This window comes from Blennius ocellaris, assembly GCF_963422515.1.
Source record: "Blennius ocellaris genome assembly, chromosome: 14".
NCBI classification, from domain to species: Eukaryota; Metazoa; Chordata; class Actinopteri; order Blenniiformes; family Blenniidae; genus Blennius; species Blennius ocellaris.
This window is the reverse complement of record NC_137663.1, coordinates 5,679,511-5,700,412: the sequence shown is the minus strand read 5'-3', so window position 1 is coordinate 5,700,412 and position 20,902 is coordinate 5,679,511. Positions and strand designations below refer to the sequence as shown.

The 20,902-nt window shown below is 45.6% G+C and overlaps 1 protein-coding gene across 1 annotated transcript in view; it reads right to left on the bottom strand.

Moving 5' to 3' along the window:
• Positions 1 to 2,652: 2,652 nt before the first annotated feature.
• The window catches only part of mcama (melanoma cell adhesion molecule a), a gene marked incomplete at its 3' end in the record, with an annotated part of 56,007 nt that continues 37,757 nt past the window's right edge, over positions 2,653 to 20,902 (bottom strand). Inside the window, exons 7-16 of the mRNA XM_080508482.1 lie at positions 19,559 to 19,686; positions 17,944 to 18,088; positions 17,650 to 17,765; positions 17,133 to 17,274; positions 15,807 to 15,937; positions 10,052 to 10,193; positions 6,801 to 6,836; positions 5,034 to 5,163; positions 4,110 to 4,227; positions 2,653 to 2,826 (exon numbers count right to left, since the gene is read on the bottom strand). Coding sequence (XP_080364608.1) covers positions 2,653 to 2,826; positions 4,110 to 4,227; positions 5,034 to 5,163; positions 6,801 to 6,836; positions 10,052 to 10,193; positions 15,807 to 15,937; positions 17,133 to 17,274; positions 17,650 to 17,765; positions 17,944 to 18,088; positions 19,559 to 19,686 — 1,262 coding nt within the window. The remainder of the gene's footprint in view (positions 2,827 to 4,109; positions 4,228 to 5,033; positions 5,164 to 6,800; positions 6,837 to 10,051; positions 10,194 to 15,806; positions 15,938 to 17,132; positions 17,275 to 17,649; positions 17,766 to 17,943; positions 18,089 to 19,558; positions 19,687 to 20,902) is intronic.

Here is a 20,902-nt window from a genome sequence, read left to right as displayed (position 1 = left end):
GCACCACGCCCTTACACGTAGGTGGAGCCCAAGCGTTTTCAAAAAGTTGCCCCGAGCGTGCAACTGCGCACAAACAAATAAACCTACGAAAGTTGCGTTTCCACTGTAAATCTTAGTGGAGTTAACGGGCCCTCTGTCCTGTCGGGTAATCCAAGTTGTAGCAGGAAAAAATGCCTGAGGAAAACAAGTGAAAATGCTAAAGTTTAGTTGTTTTGGGTGTTTGTTTACACGACAACGGTCCCCGGAGCCACTGAAAACACAGCTTTCACTTAAAGTCGTGTAACTGCAGATCAACACCTCCAAATTCACATCGAAAGTGAACATTTAGATTAAGAATCAGTGAAGTGAAAGCTCATTTCACAGTAAAACAAGAAGGCCGTTGCTCGGCTAATCCCCCGCTGGAGGGCTTTCTATTGTCTCACAAAGCAGCTCTAAGGCAGCACACTTGGTACACTAGAGGGTGTTCCATGGGTCCTAGTAGATCATTATGTAGAATCTGAAAGGTCTTCTTCATAAGCTATGTCAAAATACGTCTCCAGAGCCCAAAAGGTGTTTTTATGCACTTAGTGACCCTGTGACCTGATATGCAAATGAGGTCATGGTCACCATGGTGCCCCTTCTCCCCAGGTGGAGTGTCCATGTGTGAAGTTTGGTGACTGTGGGCCCAGGAACTGCTGAGAAATGAGGAGAAATGTTTGTGAAAATACATGTATTGTGCAACCATGACGAGCAAACTTCAGACCCTACCAATCTCCAAGGTCAAGGTCAGGTCACTTGGTGTACTGGAGGTTATCCCTGGAGTGTGTATCATGTGTGTATAACATTTCAGAGCTCTAGCTCAAAAACCTAGGCCTCCACAGCCCAAAATGTGTTTTTAAGCACTTCGTGACCCTGTGACCTACTTAATATGCAAATTAGGTCAAGGTCACCATAGTATCCCTTCCCCCTCTGAGATGTATCCACATGTGAAGTTTGGTCACTGTGGGCCCGGGGGTTGCCGAGATATAGGTAGAAACGTTTCGAACGGACGGACGTACGGAGACTGTTTCAAGATCCCCCTTCGGGGCCTATCGGCCACGGCGGGGGATAATAAGATGGACATTAATGCGTCTGCATCTTCAATGGTGAACCTGCAGCAGCCCTGCGCTGCTCTCTGCAGGCTGCTGACGACGGTTTGATTCCCACTGCTTCCTGTTCCTCAACTGAGAACTGAGAACTCACAACTGGCGTCCAAATGAACCCTTTTCTTTTATTTGGCATTATTTTCTTGCAAAAAATATATAAAAAAAAAAAAAGAAAAAGCAAGCATCCAAGAATCACATGTACAGGACTTAATTTACACACATTTAGGGGGGAAAAAAGGATTGCAGTGTTTTGAACTTTCTCTTTGAACTTGTGTGAAAAGAAAACAGCATGGTGCAGAATCCTGGAGTCAGACCTTCACAATAATACTCCTGAGAACATCTCAACTTTTCCACAAGTCTGACACACAAAAAAAAAAAAAAAAAGCAAAAGAGGAGAAAATCGCTACCATGTCAATGCTGCAAGTCATCGGGGCAACGCCGCACTCATTTTACAATACAGTGAACAATATTCACAAAATGCTCCTGAATGGAGCGTCCCAGTGTTTCTGCACGGAGACAAACTGTCACTTTCACACATTAGACTGTCCCAATAAAATAAAACGCAACCGCCTGAAGTTGAGATATTGGCTGAAATGACTAAATTGAAGCACAATAAATTTGAGCTCCACATTGTGTGCAGTGTTGTATTTAATGTCGGCGTCAGTTGGAGGGAATCGGATGAGATTGTTTGCAAAAGGTGGCCAAAGTAGGAAAAAAAAAAAAAAAAGCTGAATAACACTGACGTCACAATATTAAGTCTTTTAAGTCTCTTCTTCTCTGTGAGGAATTTTTTATCATCCTTCAAAAATACTTTTATCCCAAAATAGATTAATCTCATTTTAAAAGATTTTTTTTAAAGACTGCAAATCACACATGGCTGAAATATGAAGGTTTCACTGATGGGGGGGGGGGGGGGGGGGGATTTTAAAATCACTTTAATCTTAATGCTGGGCCCAATGCTGAGATAATCCTCGGCGGCAGGATTCAAGCTTCCTTTAACCAGATGTTTGGATTCACTGAGTAAAGTTTGTACTGCGGGAGAACTGGTGAAATGAAAAAAAACAAGATGCGTGAAAAACTTTTTTTTTTCAGAATACATCTCAGTGAAGTGTATTTATATTTGAAAAAAAAACTTATTGCGAATATCTGAACGTTGTTTGGTTGTAGTCACATCATGAAAAAGGCTGTTGATGAGAATATCAAACAAACGAAGTGTAACTGAGCTCTGAGTCGACTGGAGGCCTGGTCGTTCCTCTCAGCTGTGTTGAAGATGAAGTGAGAAGTTTTCACTACAAAACTAAATGTTCATGCAGGTTTAAAAGTCCTCGCATGCAGACTCTCAAATGTATTTAAAATGTAAATAAGCTTTGAAGACGAAAGGATCTTAGCAACGTGTAAGAACACTGGGGACACGCCTCAGGAGGAACAGTAGAAACAAAGAAAACACAGAGCAAAACCAATAAAAACAGAAATTCAGTGTATGATGCGTTCTCACGAAGAAAAAAAAAAAACAAACGGGCACAGCAGATCACGGTGCTTGGGCGTCTTGGCCTTGGGGAAGCCTGCGCGGCGGCGGCGGCGAGCCGGTTCCGGACCGACACGTATTTACACGGAACACCAGCGCCACAGCAGTCTGCAGGCGGCGGCGGGTTGGGATCCACTGGCAGACCAGACGTTCTGCGTCCGACCCACTCCCTCCCTCCTGGAACACGGCTGGATCACCGTGGCATGAACATCTGAGTGCCAAAATAGCTTAAATAACAAAATATATATAATATATACACTTTCATTAAAAGAAAAAAAGAAAGAAAGAAAAAAGAAGAAGGAACGAATGATGACGCACCGTCGTGCTCAAAGTGAAAGTCTGAGTTCAGACTGGAGGAAACAAAGGAAGGGGTGTGTGTGTGTGTGTGTGTGTGTGTGTGTGTGTGTGTGTGTGTGTGTGTGTGTGTGTGTGTGTGTGTGTGTGTGTGTGTGTGTGTGTGTGTGTGTGTGTGTGTGTGTGTGTGTGTGTGTGTGTGTGTGTGTGTGTGTGTGTGTGTGTGTGTGTGTGTGTGTGTGTGTGTGTGTGTGTGTTTTAACCACTGAATACTGCGTGGGGGGAGAGAGGGGGTGTCCAGGCTGCACGGTTTCTCTGCAGGCCTCAGATCAGTTTGAGCCGACGACTGCCGGCTTCATGCATCCTGCTGGAGCCACGAGGAGGATGAGGAGGAGGAGGGGGAGGAGGGGGAGGGGGGGGGAGGGGGCAGGGGGAGGAGGGGGAGGAGGGGGAGCCTCACTGCAGGGACAGAGGAGGGGGGGGGGGCTGTTAGTACACTGAAAACACACTGAACAACTCAGCATGGTTGACACTTTCACAGAAGTTTCTGTTTACACAACGTTTCAAGTGACCAGGCGTCGTTTTTGGGTTTCAGTTTCACAAAGGTTTTGCGTTTACACTGCAACATGTTGAAAACGATGGCCATTTTCACGGGAAAGGCGTAGACGTTGACCACGGTGTCATTCGTAGGCCCGGCCATGAGTTGGTGCCATTGCTTGTTTTCGTGAGAACAATCAGCTCTAAACATCAACGATGGGAGTAACCCTGACCGCCAAAATAAAAGCATCTCGTCCCAGGAGACTGTGGACTGAGAGACCTTACAGGTCATGACAGCACAGAGGAAACTTCAGTACTGAGCAACTCGTCACCAGTGTGAGCAGTGGCAGCGTTTGCACTGTTGTTTTTCAAAAAGTTGCACTTCCCATGTGTCGCGCACCGGTGTGGTGTACACGGACACACAACGCTATCGCTAAACAAACATCTAGCTTTATTTTGTTTTTTTTCTTTCTTGTTTGTTTCTTCTTTTTCTTTTACATGTTTGAAATCAAATGAATCGGATGATAAGTGGGCTTGATTCCTGTGTTTTAGTGTGAAAGTGACGAGGCTTCACTGGTGCTGCAGCTCCTGGTAGGGGGGGGGTGGGGGGGGGGGGGGTCACTAGTCACCTGGTCACTGGGGCCCTTCTTGTCTCCGTTGACGGCCTTCAGCAGCACGGCTTCCTCGGTCTTGGCGTTGGTCTTCATCTCCACCACGATGTCGTCTTTGGTGGTCTTTTCTTTGGTGCTGCTGGCGGAGAGAACAAAGCAGAGCTGCAGTGAGCCTGGGTATGGAAAAGTTCATGTATAAATGTGCTGAAATATAACAGTAACATAACATTTCCAGACTATTGAATATTGAATATAAGCCACACCCACCAAATTTGAAAAGAAAAGAAATTAAGGGTCGGAGTTACGTGATGCACTTGAACGCATCACCAATGTATCAGAGGCTCGTTAAACACATAGAAATCCATAAATGTCTTCGGTGTTTAAGCTGCAGGGTTCAAAACAAGTAGCGGTAAATCGGGGGAAGTATCGGTGGTAGTCAGTTTGATAATTCACTACATATTCGTGAAACGTCTCTGCTGCAACGCGGCGAGTACGACATGACATCGTGAGTTGGTCGTCGCCCACAAGAACGTACGGGTGGAGATTCTTCAAAATGAACGTCAAACTTTATTCTGCTAAACTATCAGGAGGATAAAGATAAAGTGATTAATGACACAATGACATTTTAGTTTCTATAATTCATGTTGTGACGCTGCAGTCTTTTAATTAAACAGGTTCTAATGTGTTTTTTTGAGCTTTTCAATATTTTCTCTCGAAGGATTCGGCAGAATCGTTTGTCCGAATTTGTCTTTTGACGACCTGCCAGATGTTTACACTCCCGTCTCCTGTCTAAGGAAACTTTACATTTTTAATAACCATCAAATCCTACAAGACCGACACATATCGGGTATTTTTTCCTGAAATCCTCTCACAGGTGACTGACGACATTTGAGCGGAGAAGGAAGCGACGTGTGGAGGCTGCAGGTGAAACCAAGGACTCACATCTCCTGCTTCCCGGAGCGTCCGCAGGGGATCTTCCCCTTCTTGTGCAGGAAGTAGATGACGCTGCCGAGGAAAGCGAGCAGCAGCAGGCACAGTATGATGACCACGATGATCACCCCGCTGCCTTCAGCTGCAGACACGGGGAGAGAGGCGGAGCTTCACGAGACTCTCAGTGACTCTGATGGTCACAACCCTCAGACGAACACGTCCAGTCATTGTGTCGCACCTCCTTTTGCAAATGCATGAAAAATGACGTTTCATTTGCTCGACATGTGACACGAGGTCTTATCATGACTTGGTCTCATTTATAAAGTCGGCCATTAATGTGAAATTCTTGGCACATCACTCATCATGTTTTATTGCAGGGATGTCAAACATAAGGCCCGGGGCCCAAACCCGCCACAGTCCCATCCAGCCAAACAATAAAATGATCAAAATGTCAAAGAAAACATAGATTTGTAACTCATTTCTAGAGTTTTGGACACAATACACTGACCCGGGCTGAGATATTGACGATGCTGCTAGCAAACTAGCATTAGCCTCAGAGCAACGCCGTCAGGGTGAGTTTGTAAAAATACCCACAATGCAACGGCTGTAGAAGATTTTTTTACACTGTATTTTGTACCAGAAGGTTCCATTAAAATTGCCTTTCTGTTAAGATTGTTGTAATGATTTGCTTTTGGTAAAAGTAGAGATATCAGCCCAACAACTAGGCGATTGGCTCCCATTGTGAAAACTGCACCTCGCAACATTTTTCAAACACTTCCATTGTTTTCTTTTTTCCACACTGGACTTTGTACCACGAAGCAGTTTCACACAGGTTTCACACCGAGGCCCCGTTTACACCAGATTGTCAAGTGAAAACGCACAACTTTCTTAAGTTTCCACAGCGGCGGTGCTCGGAACCAATGAAAATGCAATTTGTTTGAACACGTTCAGATTCCGTCTCCATGGAAACGGGGGGGGGGGGGGGGGGGGGGGGTAAGCTGTAGCTTTCCTGCTGCTCCTGCACATGTGCAGCACAACTGCAGAGACTGGTCGTTGTCGTTGACTGTAGAAAGAGCAGCATCAATTATTCACCGGGGCAGAATGTCTGCTGTGATAAACTACAACCTGGAATTACGTCAATTAGTGTCCCCACATAGTATCCACATGTCGTCAGCACTGGTTCCTCCACTGCGTCCTAATGAGTGGCCATGTTTCCCCCCCCAGGCCCGTTAACGTGTAATGATGCGACGTGACGCTGATGAAGAAGTCAGAGAATTACTCCACCGTCGTAATAATAATAATAATGACTCTGGCTATAAATAGCAGCACATTTTCCTGGAATGTAACAATCCACAGGCGAGAGTCTGGAAAAAACAACAAGCCATAAAACTGTTTTAAACTAACTGTTTTCACGGTTGTGGACGTGTTTGGTCGGAGCGTCGCTACTCCAGAGTTGCTGTGCGCTTCAATGTGCTGCTGTGAGGAGTTTTCAGCTGATATCAAAGAGAATATTGAACGGTCCCAGAGGCCAAAGCCAGAGATCTCCCAGAGAACCAGAGCGGCCTTTTGATAGAGGAAAGATTAATAATGGATGAACTCCTCCAACCCTTCATTGTCACAACACACCAGGGTGAAGAGCGTGAACACTGAGAGAAGAAAGTCTTCATGAAATGGATCAAGACGAGGAGGAGGAGGAGGAGGAGGAAGAAGAGGAGGAGGAGAAGGAGGAGGAAGAAGAGGAGGAGGAGCAGGAGGAGACGGGCGGGTAAATAATCTTACCAGGAGAGAAGGGAGCGGGAGTGGTGACTCTGGGAACTGTGGACAAGTAGAACAACACTTAGAGGGGGGACAAGGCCAGAGGGGACACACACACGCACACGCACACGCACACACACACACACACACACACACACACACACACACACACACACACACACAGCTTCTAAAAAAGTAAAAAAAAAGAGCTTTTTCTGAAAATGTTCCATAACGATCCTATAATACCATAATAAGATCTCAAAACACAACTTTTAAAAAAAAACGTTCTCGCTCCGTCTTTGAAAAGAAACGTTGCTCCTGGCCCTGGTTGCCACGGCCGTAGTGAATATTTGTTCTGCACGTGCTCAGTAGATGGACCGTAACAACGTTTCCTCCCTGGTGTCATGACTCCCAGTCCACATTCTCCTGGACTTGGTACTTTTATTTTGACAGTCACTGCAGTAACAATCCACCTTGGTGGTCTGTCCTCTAGATCGTCTGTGTTCTACAGTTGTTGATGTTTAGAGTCTGTTGTTCTCTGCTCTGTGTGTGTGTGTGTGTGTTTCACTACAAAAACAACCAACCGCACAAACTCATGGCCTTCAAGCGTTTCTGCCGTTTCCATGGAAACAGACATTATTTTAAAAACGTGAGGGTTTTTTCCCCAAAAACTGTTCCAAAACGAAAACTATGCGTTTCCACTTGAAGCGCTGTCGTGTGAATGAAGCCTTAAGGCGGATTCATCCTCCATGAGAACAAGAAGAAAGTTGGGCCCGACAGGTCCTGCAAACCAAAGACGTCATTTCCTTCGCCCGGGTCCGTCTGGCCAGAGACATTTGCTTCGCCTGTTCAAACCGTCCGGGCAAAAGCATGTTGGTGCCGAAGCTTCAGCAGTGCCGTGTGCCACGCATGCTTGTTCCAGCTCGCTAATGACCATCATTCATATTCTAGTCCTATTAAGCATGTAAACTCACTACCGTATCGTTACGGAAGCGCGTTAACGTGTCGGAGGGCGGAGTTACGTGATGCCCCTGAACGCATCACTCAAAGCTGTCAGCTCCTGCAGTTAAAACCAGACCAACATGGCGGCTCAGACAAAAACTCTCTTTTATGACTGAAACAGTTGAGAGGAATGTATTTCTGAAAAGTGAAAACGCTGGATTTTACTCAGGCTTTAGCGACAAACTGCTGCTGAGGCAATCAGACGGCGTCCGTGGGAAAGATTTGTGTCGTGGGCTGAAACATTCTTCCTCTGGCTTTTGCATCAGTGACGAGTTTTACAAGCTGAAGCTTTCAGTGGATCTTCACAGACAAAATCACCTGCAGGAACTAAACTTCATCTTCAATTTGACTCTTTTGTGAAGTTTCTCATTCTTTCACTTCAAAACGTATGAAAGGTGGTTTTTGGTGAAAAGGTTAATAACGGTGTGAATTAACGTGTTTGTAAAATATGTAAATCACTTTAGAAGTCCTATAAATTCACTATTATGTTTGTATAGTTTAACTTCTCTTATTATTTCTTCACAATGACTTCTTCTCAAACGTTACATGAAGAAGGCTCGTGTGAAATGTTCCTGTTGTCCTGACGCGCAAATGTGTCTCAACTGATTGGTCAGTTTGTTTTCTATTTAAATCTTGAATCTCCTTTGACTGGATCCACTTTTCAAAGCAGAGCAGACTCCCGTGATATGAAGGATCAAATAAAAAGGTATTTTTACTTCATTCGATATCAGAACGGAAATATTTCGTGTGAATTCTGGACTTCTGCTAAAGTCTCGTTAAAGAATTAAAATAAGGTTTGAGTACATGTTTAGGAATAGAGAAGCAGTTCTTTTTGGAAGAACTGCAATATTTGGACTCATAAATGAAATGAATAATGAGGAAACCTTTTTAAGGGGATTTAGAGGAAGAAGAGAGTGAATGAAGCTCATTTCAGCTTCAAAAGCCAAGGAGGTTTGTAGGTTTTGTTTTTTTTTAAGTTCTCTCACTGTTACTGCCTGCGAGACGGCGGCGAGCGCCCCACTTCCTTCACATCTTTACTCTTCGCCAAATCCCTTAATTAAGCAGGAGCCAAATATTGTGCAACGCTCCGTCACACTGGAAGGAAAACCGCAATTAAACCGGCCGAAAGATGAAAGGAAAAAGAGTGGCTCTTTAACAGAACAGGGAGTTTTCAGAGTCTGAGAGCAAATATTAGTGATGTGAGAGCAGCTAGTGCAAAATTAAATTCTATCTGAGTGTGTAGTGAGGAGGAGGGGGGGGAGGAGGAGGAAGAGGAGGGGAGGAAGAAGAGGAGGGGAGGAAGAAGAAGGAAGAGGAGGAGGAAGAGGAAGAGGGAAAAGGAGAAGGAAGGAAGGGGAGGGTGCTTTCGGAGGAAGAGGGGGAGAAAGAGGAGGAGGAAGAAGAAAAAGAGGAGGGGGGAGGAGGAGGAGGAAGAAGAAGAGGAGGGGAGGAAGAAGAAGGAAGAGGAGGAGGAAGAGGAAGAGGGAAAAGGAGAAGGAAGGAAGGGGAGGGTACTTTCGGAGGAAGAGGGGGAGAAAGAGGAGGAGGAAGAAGAAAAAGAGGAGGGGGGAGGAGGAGGAGGAAGAAGAAGAGGAGGGGGGAGGAGGAGGAGGAAGAAGAAGAGGAGGGGAGGAAGAAGAAGGAAGAGGAGGAGGAAGAGGGAAAAGGAGAAGGAAGGAAGGGGAGGGTACTTTCGGAGGAAGAGGGGGAGAAAGAGGAGGAGGAGGAGGAAGAAGAAGAGGAGGGGAGGAAGAAGAAGGAAGAGGAGGAGGAAGAGGAAGAGGGAAAAGGAGAAGGAAGGAAGGGGAGGGTACTGTCGGAGGAGGAAGAAGAAAAAGAGGAGGGGGGAGGAGGAGGAGGAGGAAGAAGAAGAGGAGGAGGAAGAGGAAGAGGGAAAAGGAGAAGGAAGGAAGGGGAGGGTACTTTCGGAGGAAGAGGGGGAGAAAGAGGAGGAGGAAGAAGAAAAAGAGGAGGAGGAGGGGAGGAGGAGGGGGAAGAAGAAGAGGAGGGGGAGAAAGAAGAAGAGGAGTTGGAGGAGGACATTTTGGAGGAAGAGGGGGAGAAAGAGGAGGAGGAGGAGGAGGAGGAGTTTAGGAGGAGGAAGTGTAAGAAGAGCAGGAAGAAAATGAGGAAAGGGGGGCTTTTAGGAGGAAGAGGAGGACAGAGAAGAGGGGGAGGAAGAGGAGGTTGGGGAGGAGGAAGAAGATGAGGGGGAGATTGTTCAGGAGAAAGAGGAGGAAGATGAGGCAGGAGGAGGAAGAGGATGCTCTTACTGGCTTTGATGCTGAAGGCCTTGACTTGGGCCCCCATGTTGCTGGAGGCGTTGCAGAGGGCGCTGATGTCGGAGGAGACTTTGACGGACACCACGCTGTGGGTCATGTGTTCATTGGCCCTGCTCAACACTTCATACCAGTTCTGTGGAGAGAGTCCACACAACACAATTACCACGGAGAATGGCGGCAATCGTTCAATCATTTCAATGGTTAAAGTGGAAAAGATCCAAGAAAAAAAAAAGAGGAAATAAATGAATCGCTACAATTCGCCGCAATGCAAACGGAACGTTTTCAACATGTTTTGTGGCTGCAGACAATAATTATTTGGTAGAAAATAGCGAAAGCGTGTGTTTTGGTCAGACAGGTGGTCAGACATTAGGGATTCGCTCAACCTGAAAAACAACGTATGACAGTGATTAATGAACATGGTTTTCACAAAACAAACACAGTGAATTCTCTGAGATTGGACTTCAGATGTCCACTTCTTTCCACTGGACCTAAACTTTATAAATGTGTTCCATTGTGCAGGTGATTCTGTCGGTATCGAGGCTCTCTGAAACTCCTGAGTGCTTTTTGTTGTTGTTGGGAAACGAGGTGAAGTTCCTGCAAAACGTCCCTGCAGCCAAGAAATATGTCTGGAGAGCCCCATGAAAATAGCAATTAAAACAGAATTCCTCGCAGAAGGTTAGAGCCTGAAAATACATAGAAAGAAAACTAAACACACATATATGCTGAATATATGCTCCCTTAGAAAAATACTTCCAGGGCTGAGAGTTCAGCCGCTCTGCCAACAAAAACTTCCAGTTGAAAAAAAAAAACAAAGGCCAAATCCACAAGCCTTTGACCAGAAGCTGCTCAGGTCCTGCAGGGAGCTGCAGTGTCTGTAGATCTGCTCCTCGTCAGGCAATCCAGACAAGACAACAGTGTTTCCTTGTGTTTAGCTTCAATAAAGAGTTCAATCACACAGAATCCTGCTGAGAACCATCTACAACCGTCTACGACACCTTTTCATCACCATTACTGAACCGACGACGCCGGAGAGTGAAACCAGAGAGTGAGCGAGTTTCACCCTCATCCTTCATTTAGATTCTTGTTAAATAAACAAAACCAACAAAAAAACAACCCATATTATTACTATATGTTATATAGACATTGTTCTGATTGTCCAGCTACTGAGCATGTGCAGAACAACTCCACTGCTCAGAAACCTAAACAAAAGACCTAAATAACACAATGGGGACGTCCAAAATGTCCCTCCTGTCTCCTCGTCTACCGACTTCTCCTGAACCTCAGAAGTGTTTGTGTAGCAGCCATGATAAGAACTGTCTGAATTCTCAATAAGCCAAGGAAAGGAGGCTCCTTGCTTCCTTTAGAGCCTCCTTTAGCCTAGGAAACACTGATGCTTCCTTTAGCCTAGGAAACACTGATGCTTCCTTTAGAGTCTCCTATAGCCTAGGAAACACTGATGCTTCCTTTAGAGCCTCCTTTAGCCTAGGAAACACTGATGCTTCCTTTAGAGTCTCCTATAGCCTAGGAAACACTGATGCTTCCTTTAGAGCCTCCTTTAGCCTAGGAAACACTGATGCTTCCTGTAGAGCCTCCTTTAGCCTAGGAAACACTGATGCTTCCTGTAGAGCCTCCTTTAGCCTAGGAAACACTGATGCTTCCTTTAGCCTAGGAAACACTGATGCTTCCTGTAGAGCCTCCTTTAGCCTAGGAAACACTGATGCTTCCTTTAGCCTAGGAAACACTGATGCTTCCTTTAGAGTCTCCTATAGCCTAGGAAACACTGATGCTTCCTTTAGCCTAGGAAACACTGATGCTTCCTTTAGAGTCTCCTATAGCCTAGGAAACACTGATGCTTCCTTTAGAGCCTCCTTTAGCCTAGGAAACACTGATGCTTCTTTTAGAGTCTCCTATAGCCTAGGAAACACTGATGCTTCCTTTAGAGTTTCCTTTAGCCTAGGAAACACTGATGCTTCCTTTAGAACCTCCTTTAGCCTAGGAAACACTGATGCTTCCTTTAGAGCCTCCTTTAGCCTAGGAAACACTGATGCTTCCTTTAGAGCCTCCTTTAGCCTAGGAAACACTGATGCTTCCTTTAGAGTCTCCTATAGCCTAGGAAACACTGATGCTTCCTTTAGAGCCTCCTTTAGCCTAGGAAACACTGATGCTTCCTGTAGAGCCTCCTTTAGCCTAGGAAACACTGATGCTTCCTTTAGAGTCTCCTATAGCCTAGGAAACACTGATGCTTCCTTTAGAGCCTCCTTTAGCCTAGGAAACACTGATGCTTCCTTTAGAGTCTCCTATAGCCTAGGAAACACTGATGCTTCCTTTAGAGTTTCCTTTAGCCTAGGAAACACTGATGCTTCCTTTAGAACCTCCTTTAGCCTAGGAAACACTGATGCTTCCTTTAGAGCCTCCTTTAGCCTAGGAAACACTGATGCTTCCTTTAGAGCCTCCTTTAGCCTAGGAAACACTGATGCTTCCTTTAGAGTCTCCTATAGCCTAGGAAACACTGATGCTTCCTTTAGAGCCTCCTTTAGCCTAGGAAACACTGATGCTTCCTGTAGAGCCTCCTTTAGCCTAGGAAACACTGATGCTTCCTGTAGAGCCTCCTTTAGCCTCGGAAACACTGATGCTTCCTTTAGAGTCTCCTATAGCCTAGGAAACACTGATGCTTCCTTTAGCCTAGGAAACACTGATGCTTCCTTTAGAGTCTCCTATAGCCTAGGAAACACTGATGCTTCCTTTAGAGCCTCCTTTAGCCTAGGAAACACTGATGCTTCCTTTAGAGTCTCCTATAGCCTAGGAAACACTGATGCTTCCTTTAGAGTTTCCTTTAGCCTAGGAAACACTGATGCTTCCTTTAGAACCTCCTTTAGCCTAGGAAACACTGATGCTTCCTTTAGAACCTCCTTTAGCCTAGGAAACACTAATGCTTCCTTTAGCAAAGGAGATCAGCTCATGCTGCCCCACAATTCCTTGCGGTTGCCAAAGTAGAAATCTGCATTTAACAATTTTAAATCATCTAAAACCCAAATGTGTTTTTAAAAGTCCATTTTCAGAAACTCCTTTAGGAAGCCTCCTAACACCTTTCCTTAACTCCTTTAGGAAGCCTCCTAACACCTTTCCTTAACTCCTTTAGGAAGCCTCCTAACACCTTTCCTTAACTCCTTTAGGAAGCCTCCTAACACCTTTCCTTAACTCATTTATGAAGCCTCCTAACACCTTTCCTTAACTCCTTTAGGAAGCCTCCTAACACCTTTCCTTAACTCCTTTAGGAAGCCTCCAAACACCTTTCCTTAACTCCTTTAGGAAGCCTCCTAACACCTCTCCTTAACTCCTTTAGGAAGCCTCCTAACACCTTTCCTAACCCATCAATGAGCTGTGGCAAAAAGGTTTGCTGTGTCTCCCTGAGCAGTGTCCAGAGCATGGAGGACATAGCAGGAGACAGGCCAGGACACCAGGAGACATGGAGGACATACCAGGAGACAGGCCAGGACACCAGGAGACATGGAGGACATACCAGGAGACAGGCCAGGACACCAGGAGACATGGAGGACATACCAGGAGACAGGCCAGGACACCAGGAGACATGGAGGGGGGGTAGGAGGGCAACAAGCCAGCAGCAGGACTGCTACCTCCTCCTTTGTGCAAGAAGGACCAGGAGGAGCTGCTGGAGCTGCAGAACCTCCAGCAGGACACTAATGTGATGTTTCTGCTCAAACGGTCAGAAACACACTTCACCAGGGTGCTATGAGGGCCTCGTCCACCAGGGGGAGCTGTTCTTACAGCCCAACACCCTGCAGGGCCATTGGCATTAGCCAGAGAACAGCAATATTGGTAGATTGGCTATTGGCAGGCTGAGTTCTTCACTGATGAGAGAAGATTCACACTGAGCACATGTGACAGACGTGACAGGCTGGAGACACCGTGGAGAACGTTCTGCTGCAGGAACATCCTCCATCATGAGCCGTGGAGAACGTTCTGCTGCAGGAACATCCTCCAGCATGGGTTTGGTACTGGGTCGGTAACGGTGTGGGGAGGTATTTCTTTGGACGGCCCACAGCCTCCATGTTCTAGCTCAGGGGTCGGCAACCTTTAATGCTCAAAGAGCCATTTGGTCCCGTTTCCCACTGAACACAACAACCAAAGAGCCACAGACATTTTATTTTGACAGTCCCACCGGCAGCCCACGCCAGGACGACACTACACACAAAACCTTCTTCACTGCTGGTTGACAACTTACAACTAATAAACTGGTGTGTCTTTAATGTCCTGTAGTTGTTGTGTAATTCACTATTATTTGCCGTCACGCTCAACAAGTCTGCAATGAACCTCCTGGAATTGTCGGCGCTCCGCAGCGCAGCGCTTTTACTCTGAAAGGTACAGGAAGCTCCCAGCTTCAGACACCAGTTGAGCCGCTGTCATGACCTGCAGCCGCAACTCTACGTTCTTCATCCATTATTGTTGTAATGACGTCACATCACTGCGTCGTTCACAACCCTACATTTTACCACTCTTTGTAGGGACTGCACTCTGGGTGGCTTTGCCTCCTTACGTCCCTCCAGGATGAACTGCAGTGGGACCGAGGCTCAAGGAGCCTCAGTGGAGGGACCAAAGAGCCGCCTGTGGCTCCGGAGCCGCAGGTTGCCGACCCCTGTTCTAGCCAGAGGAACCCTGACTGCCATGAGGTACCGGGATGAGAACCTCAGACCCAGATGCTGGTGCAGTAGAACCTGGGTTCCTTCTGATGCAGGACAATGCCAGACCTCATGTGACTGAAGTGTGTCCACAGTTCTTCATGATGAAGGTATTGATGCTCTGGACTGGCCCGCCCGTCCCCCAGACCTCAGTCCAATGGAGGACATGTGGACATCATGTCTGGTTCGTTGACCTCAGACTGTCCAGCAGTGACTGATGCTTTGATCCAGTCTGGGAGGCCGTCCCTCAGGAGAACCTCCCCTCATCAGGAGCAGGACCAGGGGTTGTAGGGAGGTCATACAGCCACGTGGACGACACACACACACACACACACACGCACGCACACACACACACACTACTCAGCCTCATTGTGACTGGTCTGGAGGAATTTTCACTGATGTTGGATCAGCCTGCAATGTGATTCTCCACTTTTATTTTCAGTAGGATTCCAAATCCTGACTGGCATTGGATAATAATTTTGATTTACATTGATCATTTTTATGTTAATTTGTTGTCAACGCACTCTACTATATATTGAATAAAGACTTTCAACTGCAATAGTTCATTAAATGAGATCTCGGATGTGTTATTTCAGTGTTCCCTTTATTTTCTGGAGCAGTGTATTTACTCCGGCCAGGGTGAGCATGACCTGCAGAAGTGTTTCAGAAAGTTGCATTTTTGCTGTTTCCATGGAGACTGAATCGGAGCGTTTTCCACCTTGGGTGTAAGTTGCTCCGAGAACAGTTGTCGTAAACACAGAAAAAAGAAAAACGTTGGAAGGACTGTATAACAGTAAAGCAGTTCCAACAGGAGAGTAAAGCCCTATTATATAATTCTGTCTAATTCAATCTTAAAAACCTACTGTATATATGTTAATTATGTTAATTGATTTAAACTATGAAATGTATTTGGATTTACACACTAATTACAATAGAAATGGGTTTAAAATGTCATTAAATCCAAACCACTAGTTGTGTTACGTGACACTACTGTTGCTTCCACTTTACACCCGAGGGAGGATTGGGGGGGGGGGGGGGGGGGGTCGTACCTGGCTGCCCACGATGTTCCAGGAGATGCTGGGCAGCGGATGGCCCAGAGCCTCACAGCTCAGGTTCACCATCCTGCCTGTGGCCTCCTCCAGCTGCACCTCCTGCTCCACGCCCACCAGCTGAGGACCGCCTGCACACACACACACACACACACACACACACACACACACACACACACACACACACACACACACACACACACACACACACACACACACACACACACACACACACACACACACACACACACACACACACACACACACACACACACACACACACACACACAGTTCAGGCCTGCGTGACACATGATCACACATCTTAACACAACACACTACATTTTAACTCATAATTCATATTACCTACAAATAGATCATTAATTTCAGGGGATCAGAGGAAGTAATTGGCCTGTAAAGTAACTTAAATATATATTTTAAAAACTCACCATTAATAAGGATTCCTCCTGCAGTAAAGCAAGCTGCTGACTAAGCGCTTTATTCGAGGTGACTGAAAGGTGTAGAGAAACCTTTATTCATTCACATCAGTCACACAGGTGGAGGAAAACTGTGTTGGAGCCACAGCTGTGCTGTTTTATTCACATTAATTCCCGTTAATTCCCATAAAATTCCCATTAATTGCCATGGAAAGTTTCCAACTTTGAAAATTCCCGGAACTTTGCAACCCTGGTAGTGTCCAGGCCATGAGACCATATGGCAGCCCTCTAGAGCATGATGCTCCCTCCACCATACTTCCCCGTTGGGCTGTTGCAAGGTTTGTGAAAGTGAAGCTCATTTCATTTGAGGTTCCACATACAGTCCACTTTCATCTTGAGCGGACTGAACTGGTAAAATAGTTCCATAGTAACCTTTAGATTTCAGTTTAAGAGTACACACATGATGTAAATGTCCATATTTTGGTCAGACCAAACAATTGCCACAGAAAATAACTACAATCACAACATCAAGTAAATTCTAATGAAACCTTCTGGTGCAAAACACAGTAAAATGTCAAAAAGCCTCTATAGCTGTTGCATTATGGGTGTTTTTACAAACTCACCCTGACAGCATGGCTTTGGGTTTGAGGCTAGTTTGCAATCTCTCATGGCAGCAGCAATGATATCTCAGCTCAGGTCTTAATGCTGTGCTGTGTCCGTTACTCTTAAGACATTTTAAAAACAAAATCAGTTTTCTTGAATTGTTCTTCAATTATCTTGGTAGCTGAGTCGGTTTTGACCCACGGGCTTTCAGCCGAACACCCCTGGTGCACAGCAATGAAGGTGTTGGCATTTTGGAGACGTGTCTGAAGCCGTGTGAGGGAGGACTGACCCTGGACGATGATGTGAACGGAGCCGCTGGTGTGCAGGTCGGGCAGCGAGGGAACGGTCACCTCGCAGACGTACTCGCCGCTGGCGTCGTAGGAGGCGTCGTGCAGGTGCAGCGTGTTGCCGTGGCCCACCTGCCTCCCGTCCTGCAAGCAGCGGCACAACAAACACAGCATGACATCAGTGAATAGAACTCAAATCTTGCTGTAAATATATGGGGGGGGGGGGGGTTTTAGCAGAAAGAGGCTTCAACTGTCTTGAACAATATGTGATTGAAGTAGAATAACTGCAGCTACTGCAGTGAAATATCACATTGGTCACAAATATTCATGTTCTTGTGGAAAGTCAGAAAAACTTCCGTGACTTTGGACAGCTTGTAAAATCTTGTGTCTTCCGATGAGATGCCTCTGAAACTGATCCCACTGCAGCAATGCAGACGTCCACCTACACAACAGCTGTTCACTGCAGTGTGACAGTACGGAGCTCCTGCACTGCCGCGCAGCAGCTCGGGGGGGACGGACCTTGTACCAGACTGTGGAGGTTTTGAGGGAGGACAGAGCGTTGCAGCTCGCAGTCAGATCTTCTCCTTTCTGCATGACCTCGGAGTCTTTAGGCACCACGACGGCCGCGTCCAGGTCTGAACACAGAAACACAACAGTGGTTAGAATCCGTCACCAATACAGAAAAATGAATCTGTCCGACTGAGATGCTTTATCGTAGTGTTAAAATAACAACATGTGCAATTCTAAAGCTGCGAGGGTGGTGGGAAAGTTGTGGCTCGTAGCTGCATGTGATGTTGGATCCAGCTTTCTCACAGTGCACGGTGAGCTGCACTTCTCCTTTGACGTCCGTCTGTCCTTCAGAGTCCAGAGGACGACACTGGTACAGGCCGCTGTCTTTCCGGGACACTGATGGAAGGATCAAGTCGTCCCCCCGACTCTCCAGGTCCACGTCCGGCTCCTGGAACCACAACAACACACTCTGTAAAGCTTTTACTCAACCAACGTGAGGATGGATGGATGGATGATAGTTGGATGGATGGATGGTAGTTGGATGGATGGATGGTAGTTGGATGGATGGATGGTAGTTGGATGGATGGATGATAGTTGGATGGATGGATGATAGTTGGATGGATGGATGGTAGTTGGATGGATGGATGGTAGTTGGATGGATGGATGATAGTTGGATGGATGGATGGTAGTTGGATGGATGGATGGTAGTTGGATGGATGGATGATAGTTGGATGATGGATGGGTTTGTTGAATGGATGGATGATAGTTGATGAATGGATGGATGGATGGATGATAGTTGGATGGATGGATGGGTTTGTTGAATGGATGGATGGATGGATGATAGTTGATGGATGGATGATAGTTGATGGATGGATGGATGGATGATAGTTGGATGGATGGATGGGTTTGTTGAATGGATGGATGGATGGATGGATGGATGATAGTTGATGGATGGATGGATGATAGTTGATGAATGGACGATAGTTGGATGGATGAATGGGTTTGTTGAATGGATGGATGATAGTTGATGGATGGACGATAGTTGGATGGATGAATGGGTTTGTTGAATGGATGGATGATAGTTGATGAATGGACGATAGTTGGATGGATGAATGGGTTTGTTGAATGGATGGATGATAGTTGATGGATGGATGATAGTTGGATGGATGCATTGATGGATGGATGGTACTTGGATGGATGGATGGATGGATGATAGTTGGATGGATGGATGGGTTTGTTGAATGGATGGATGATAGTTGATGGATGGATGGTACTTGGATGGATGGATGGATGATAGTTGGATGGATGGATGGGTTTGTTGAATGGATGGATGATAGTTGATGGATGGATGGATGGATGGATGGATGGTAGTTGGATGGATGGGTTTGTTGAATGGATGGATGGATGGATGATAGTTGATGGATGGATGGATGGATAATGACAGTTAACAGTTAGATGATTATTAAATATGTGGTTGAGGAGAGTTGTAACATGAACAAATCCCTCCAGTAGGTTTTCTGCCTCCTGATATTTTTATACTTGATCAATCAGCTTAAATCACATTAATTGATTTGAGAACTGAACTTCCTTCATTGAAAAGAACAAGAATCAATATTTCTCTTCTCTTCAGTCACGGTCGTCACCAACACACACAAAGGTCTGCTTACAGAGTGTGTGAACAGCCATCAGCTGATTTCCTGTGTGTGTGTGTGTGTGTGTGTGTGTGTCATGTGAAAGGGTGGGACTCATGAGCCCGGGTCCCAGACCCCGGCCTGGCCCTGCAGGTCAGGGCTGACAGGGTCCTCAGAGACCCTCAGAGACCCGCCACACTCATGTCTGCATATCAAAAACATTCCCGCCGTGTCTCCGGTGCGTCCTTCATTCCGCGCGTCGGCCCAGAGAAAGACTCAATTCTTACTTGTGCTCTGTTGAAAATGAAGGGCGGCGGGGGGCTGCCGTCGCCCTGGCAACGCAGCTCCACAGTATCCCCCTCTTTCACCAGACCCTGGGGGGACTCCTTCCACAACTCCACCATGGTGGTGGGGTCTGCACACACACACACACACACACACACACACACACACACACACACACACACACACACACACACACACACACACACACACACACACACACACACACACACACACACACACACACACACACGTCAAATTAAGTGGGCGTATTCATGGAGCAGATAAAGTCACTTTATATCTCATAACACGACGGCTCAGAGTGTTTCCACAAAATCCCACAAAACAGTTTGAGAAACACAATGAACCAGATTGAATGCGTTAAAAACTGTTCTCAGAATAGGAACGTGTCAATATTTACAATTGAAAAATTACAAATCTTGTTCCTGTCATTAAAGAACCAGGAATATATGGACACGTTAAGAATTTATTTCCTAAAGAATTTTGATTATAATCATTGATTTAGTTTGAGTTGTTAAACATTTTTCAAAACGAGTAGAAAAATAACAATGTTAACTAAAGAATAGTTCAAATCAGACTCAAATTTGCCATCAATTTAGAAGGGTATTTAATTTTTGTATTTTTTTTAAACAAGCTGCTTCTGAAATTCCCCTTGAAATTGTGTAAAACCTCCTCCCACAGCATGAAATCGACACGCTGACCTTCAGTCTGAGGTCACAAAGTGAGCAGAAGTGGACAGAAAGTAAAACGTGAGCCTCCCACTGAGTTTTTCTCAAGTTTTTTTTTTTCTGTGGATGGGTTGAGCTGATGTGGGCGTCTCATGAATATTCCAGTGCATTTGACCACATTAGCATCTGTTAGAGCCCACTGGTAAAATAGAGAAAAAAAATAAAAAAAACACACACATCGCCTCCATCCAGGATGCACCGAGAATAAAAAAAACAACAATCCAACCATGGTGAATGCTTACGCTTTGTTATGATGAGCATGGAGGAAATACAGAAGCTCATTGACAACAACAAGTTAAAGTTCAACTCATAATGGCTACAAACAGATTATATACTTTAAAAATATGATAAAAAAAACATCTTATCCTTGCAGGAATATGGCGCAGAGTAATGTACTTTACAAAAATAAAGGCTGCAGATCACTTATGTGTTGGAACTCAGTTTGATGCATGTCGATAAAATCAACTTTTATTTCTAGATTATTGTGATTCTCTCATGTGAGATGAGATGAAATATGAAAAGTAGAGACATGCAGCATGTTAAATTGGAAAAATCTGCCACAACGGAAAAGAAAAAAAAAACTCCTTCAGGCTGCATTTA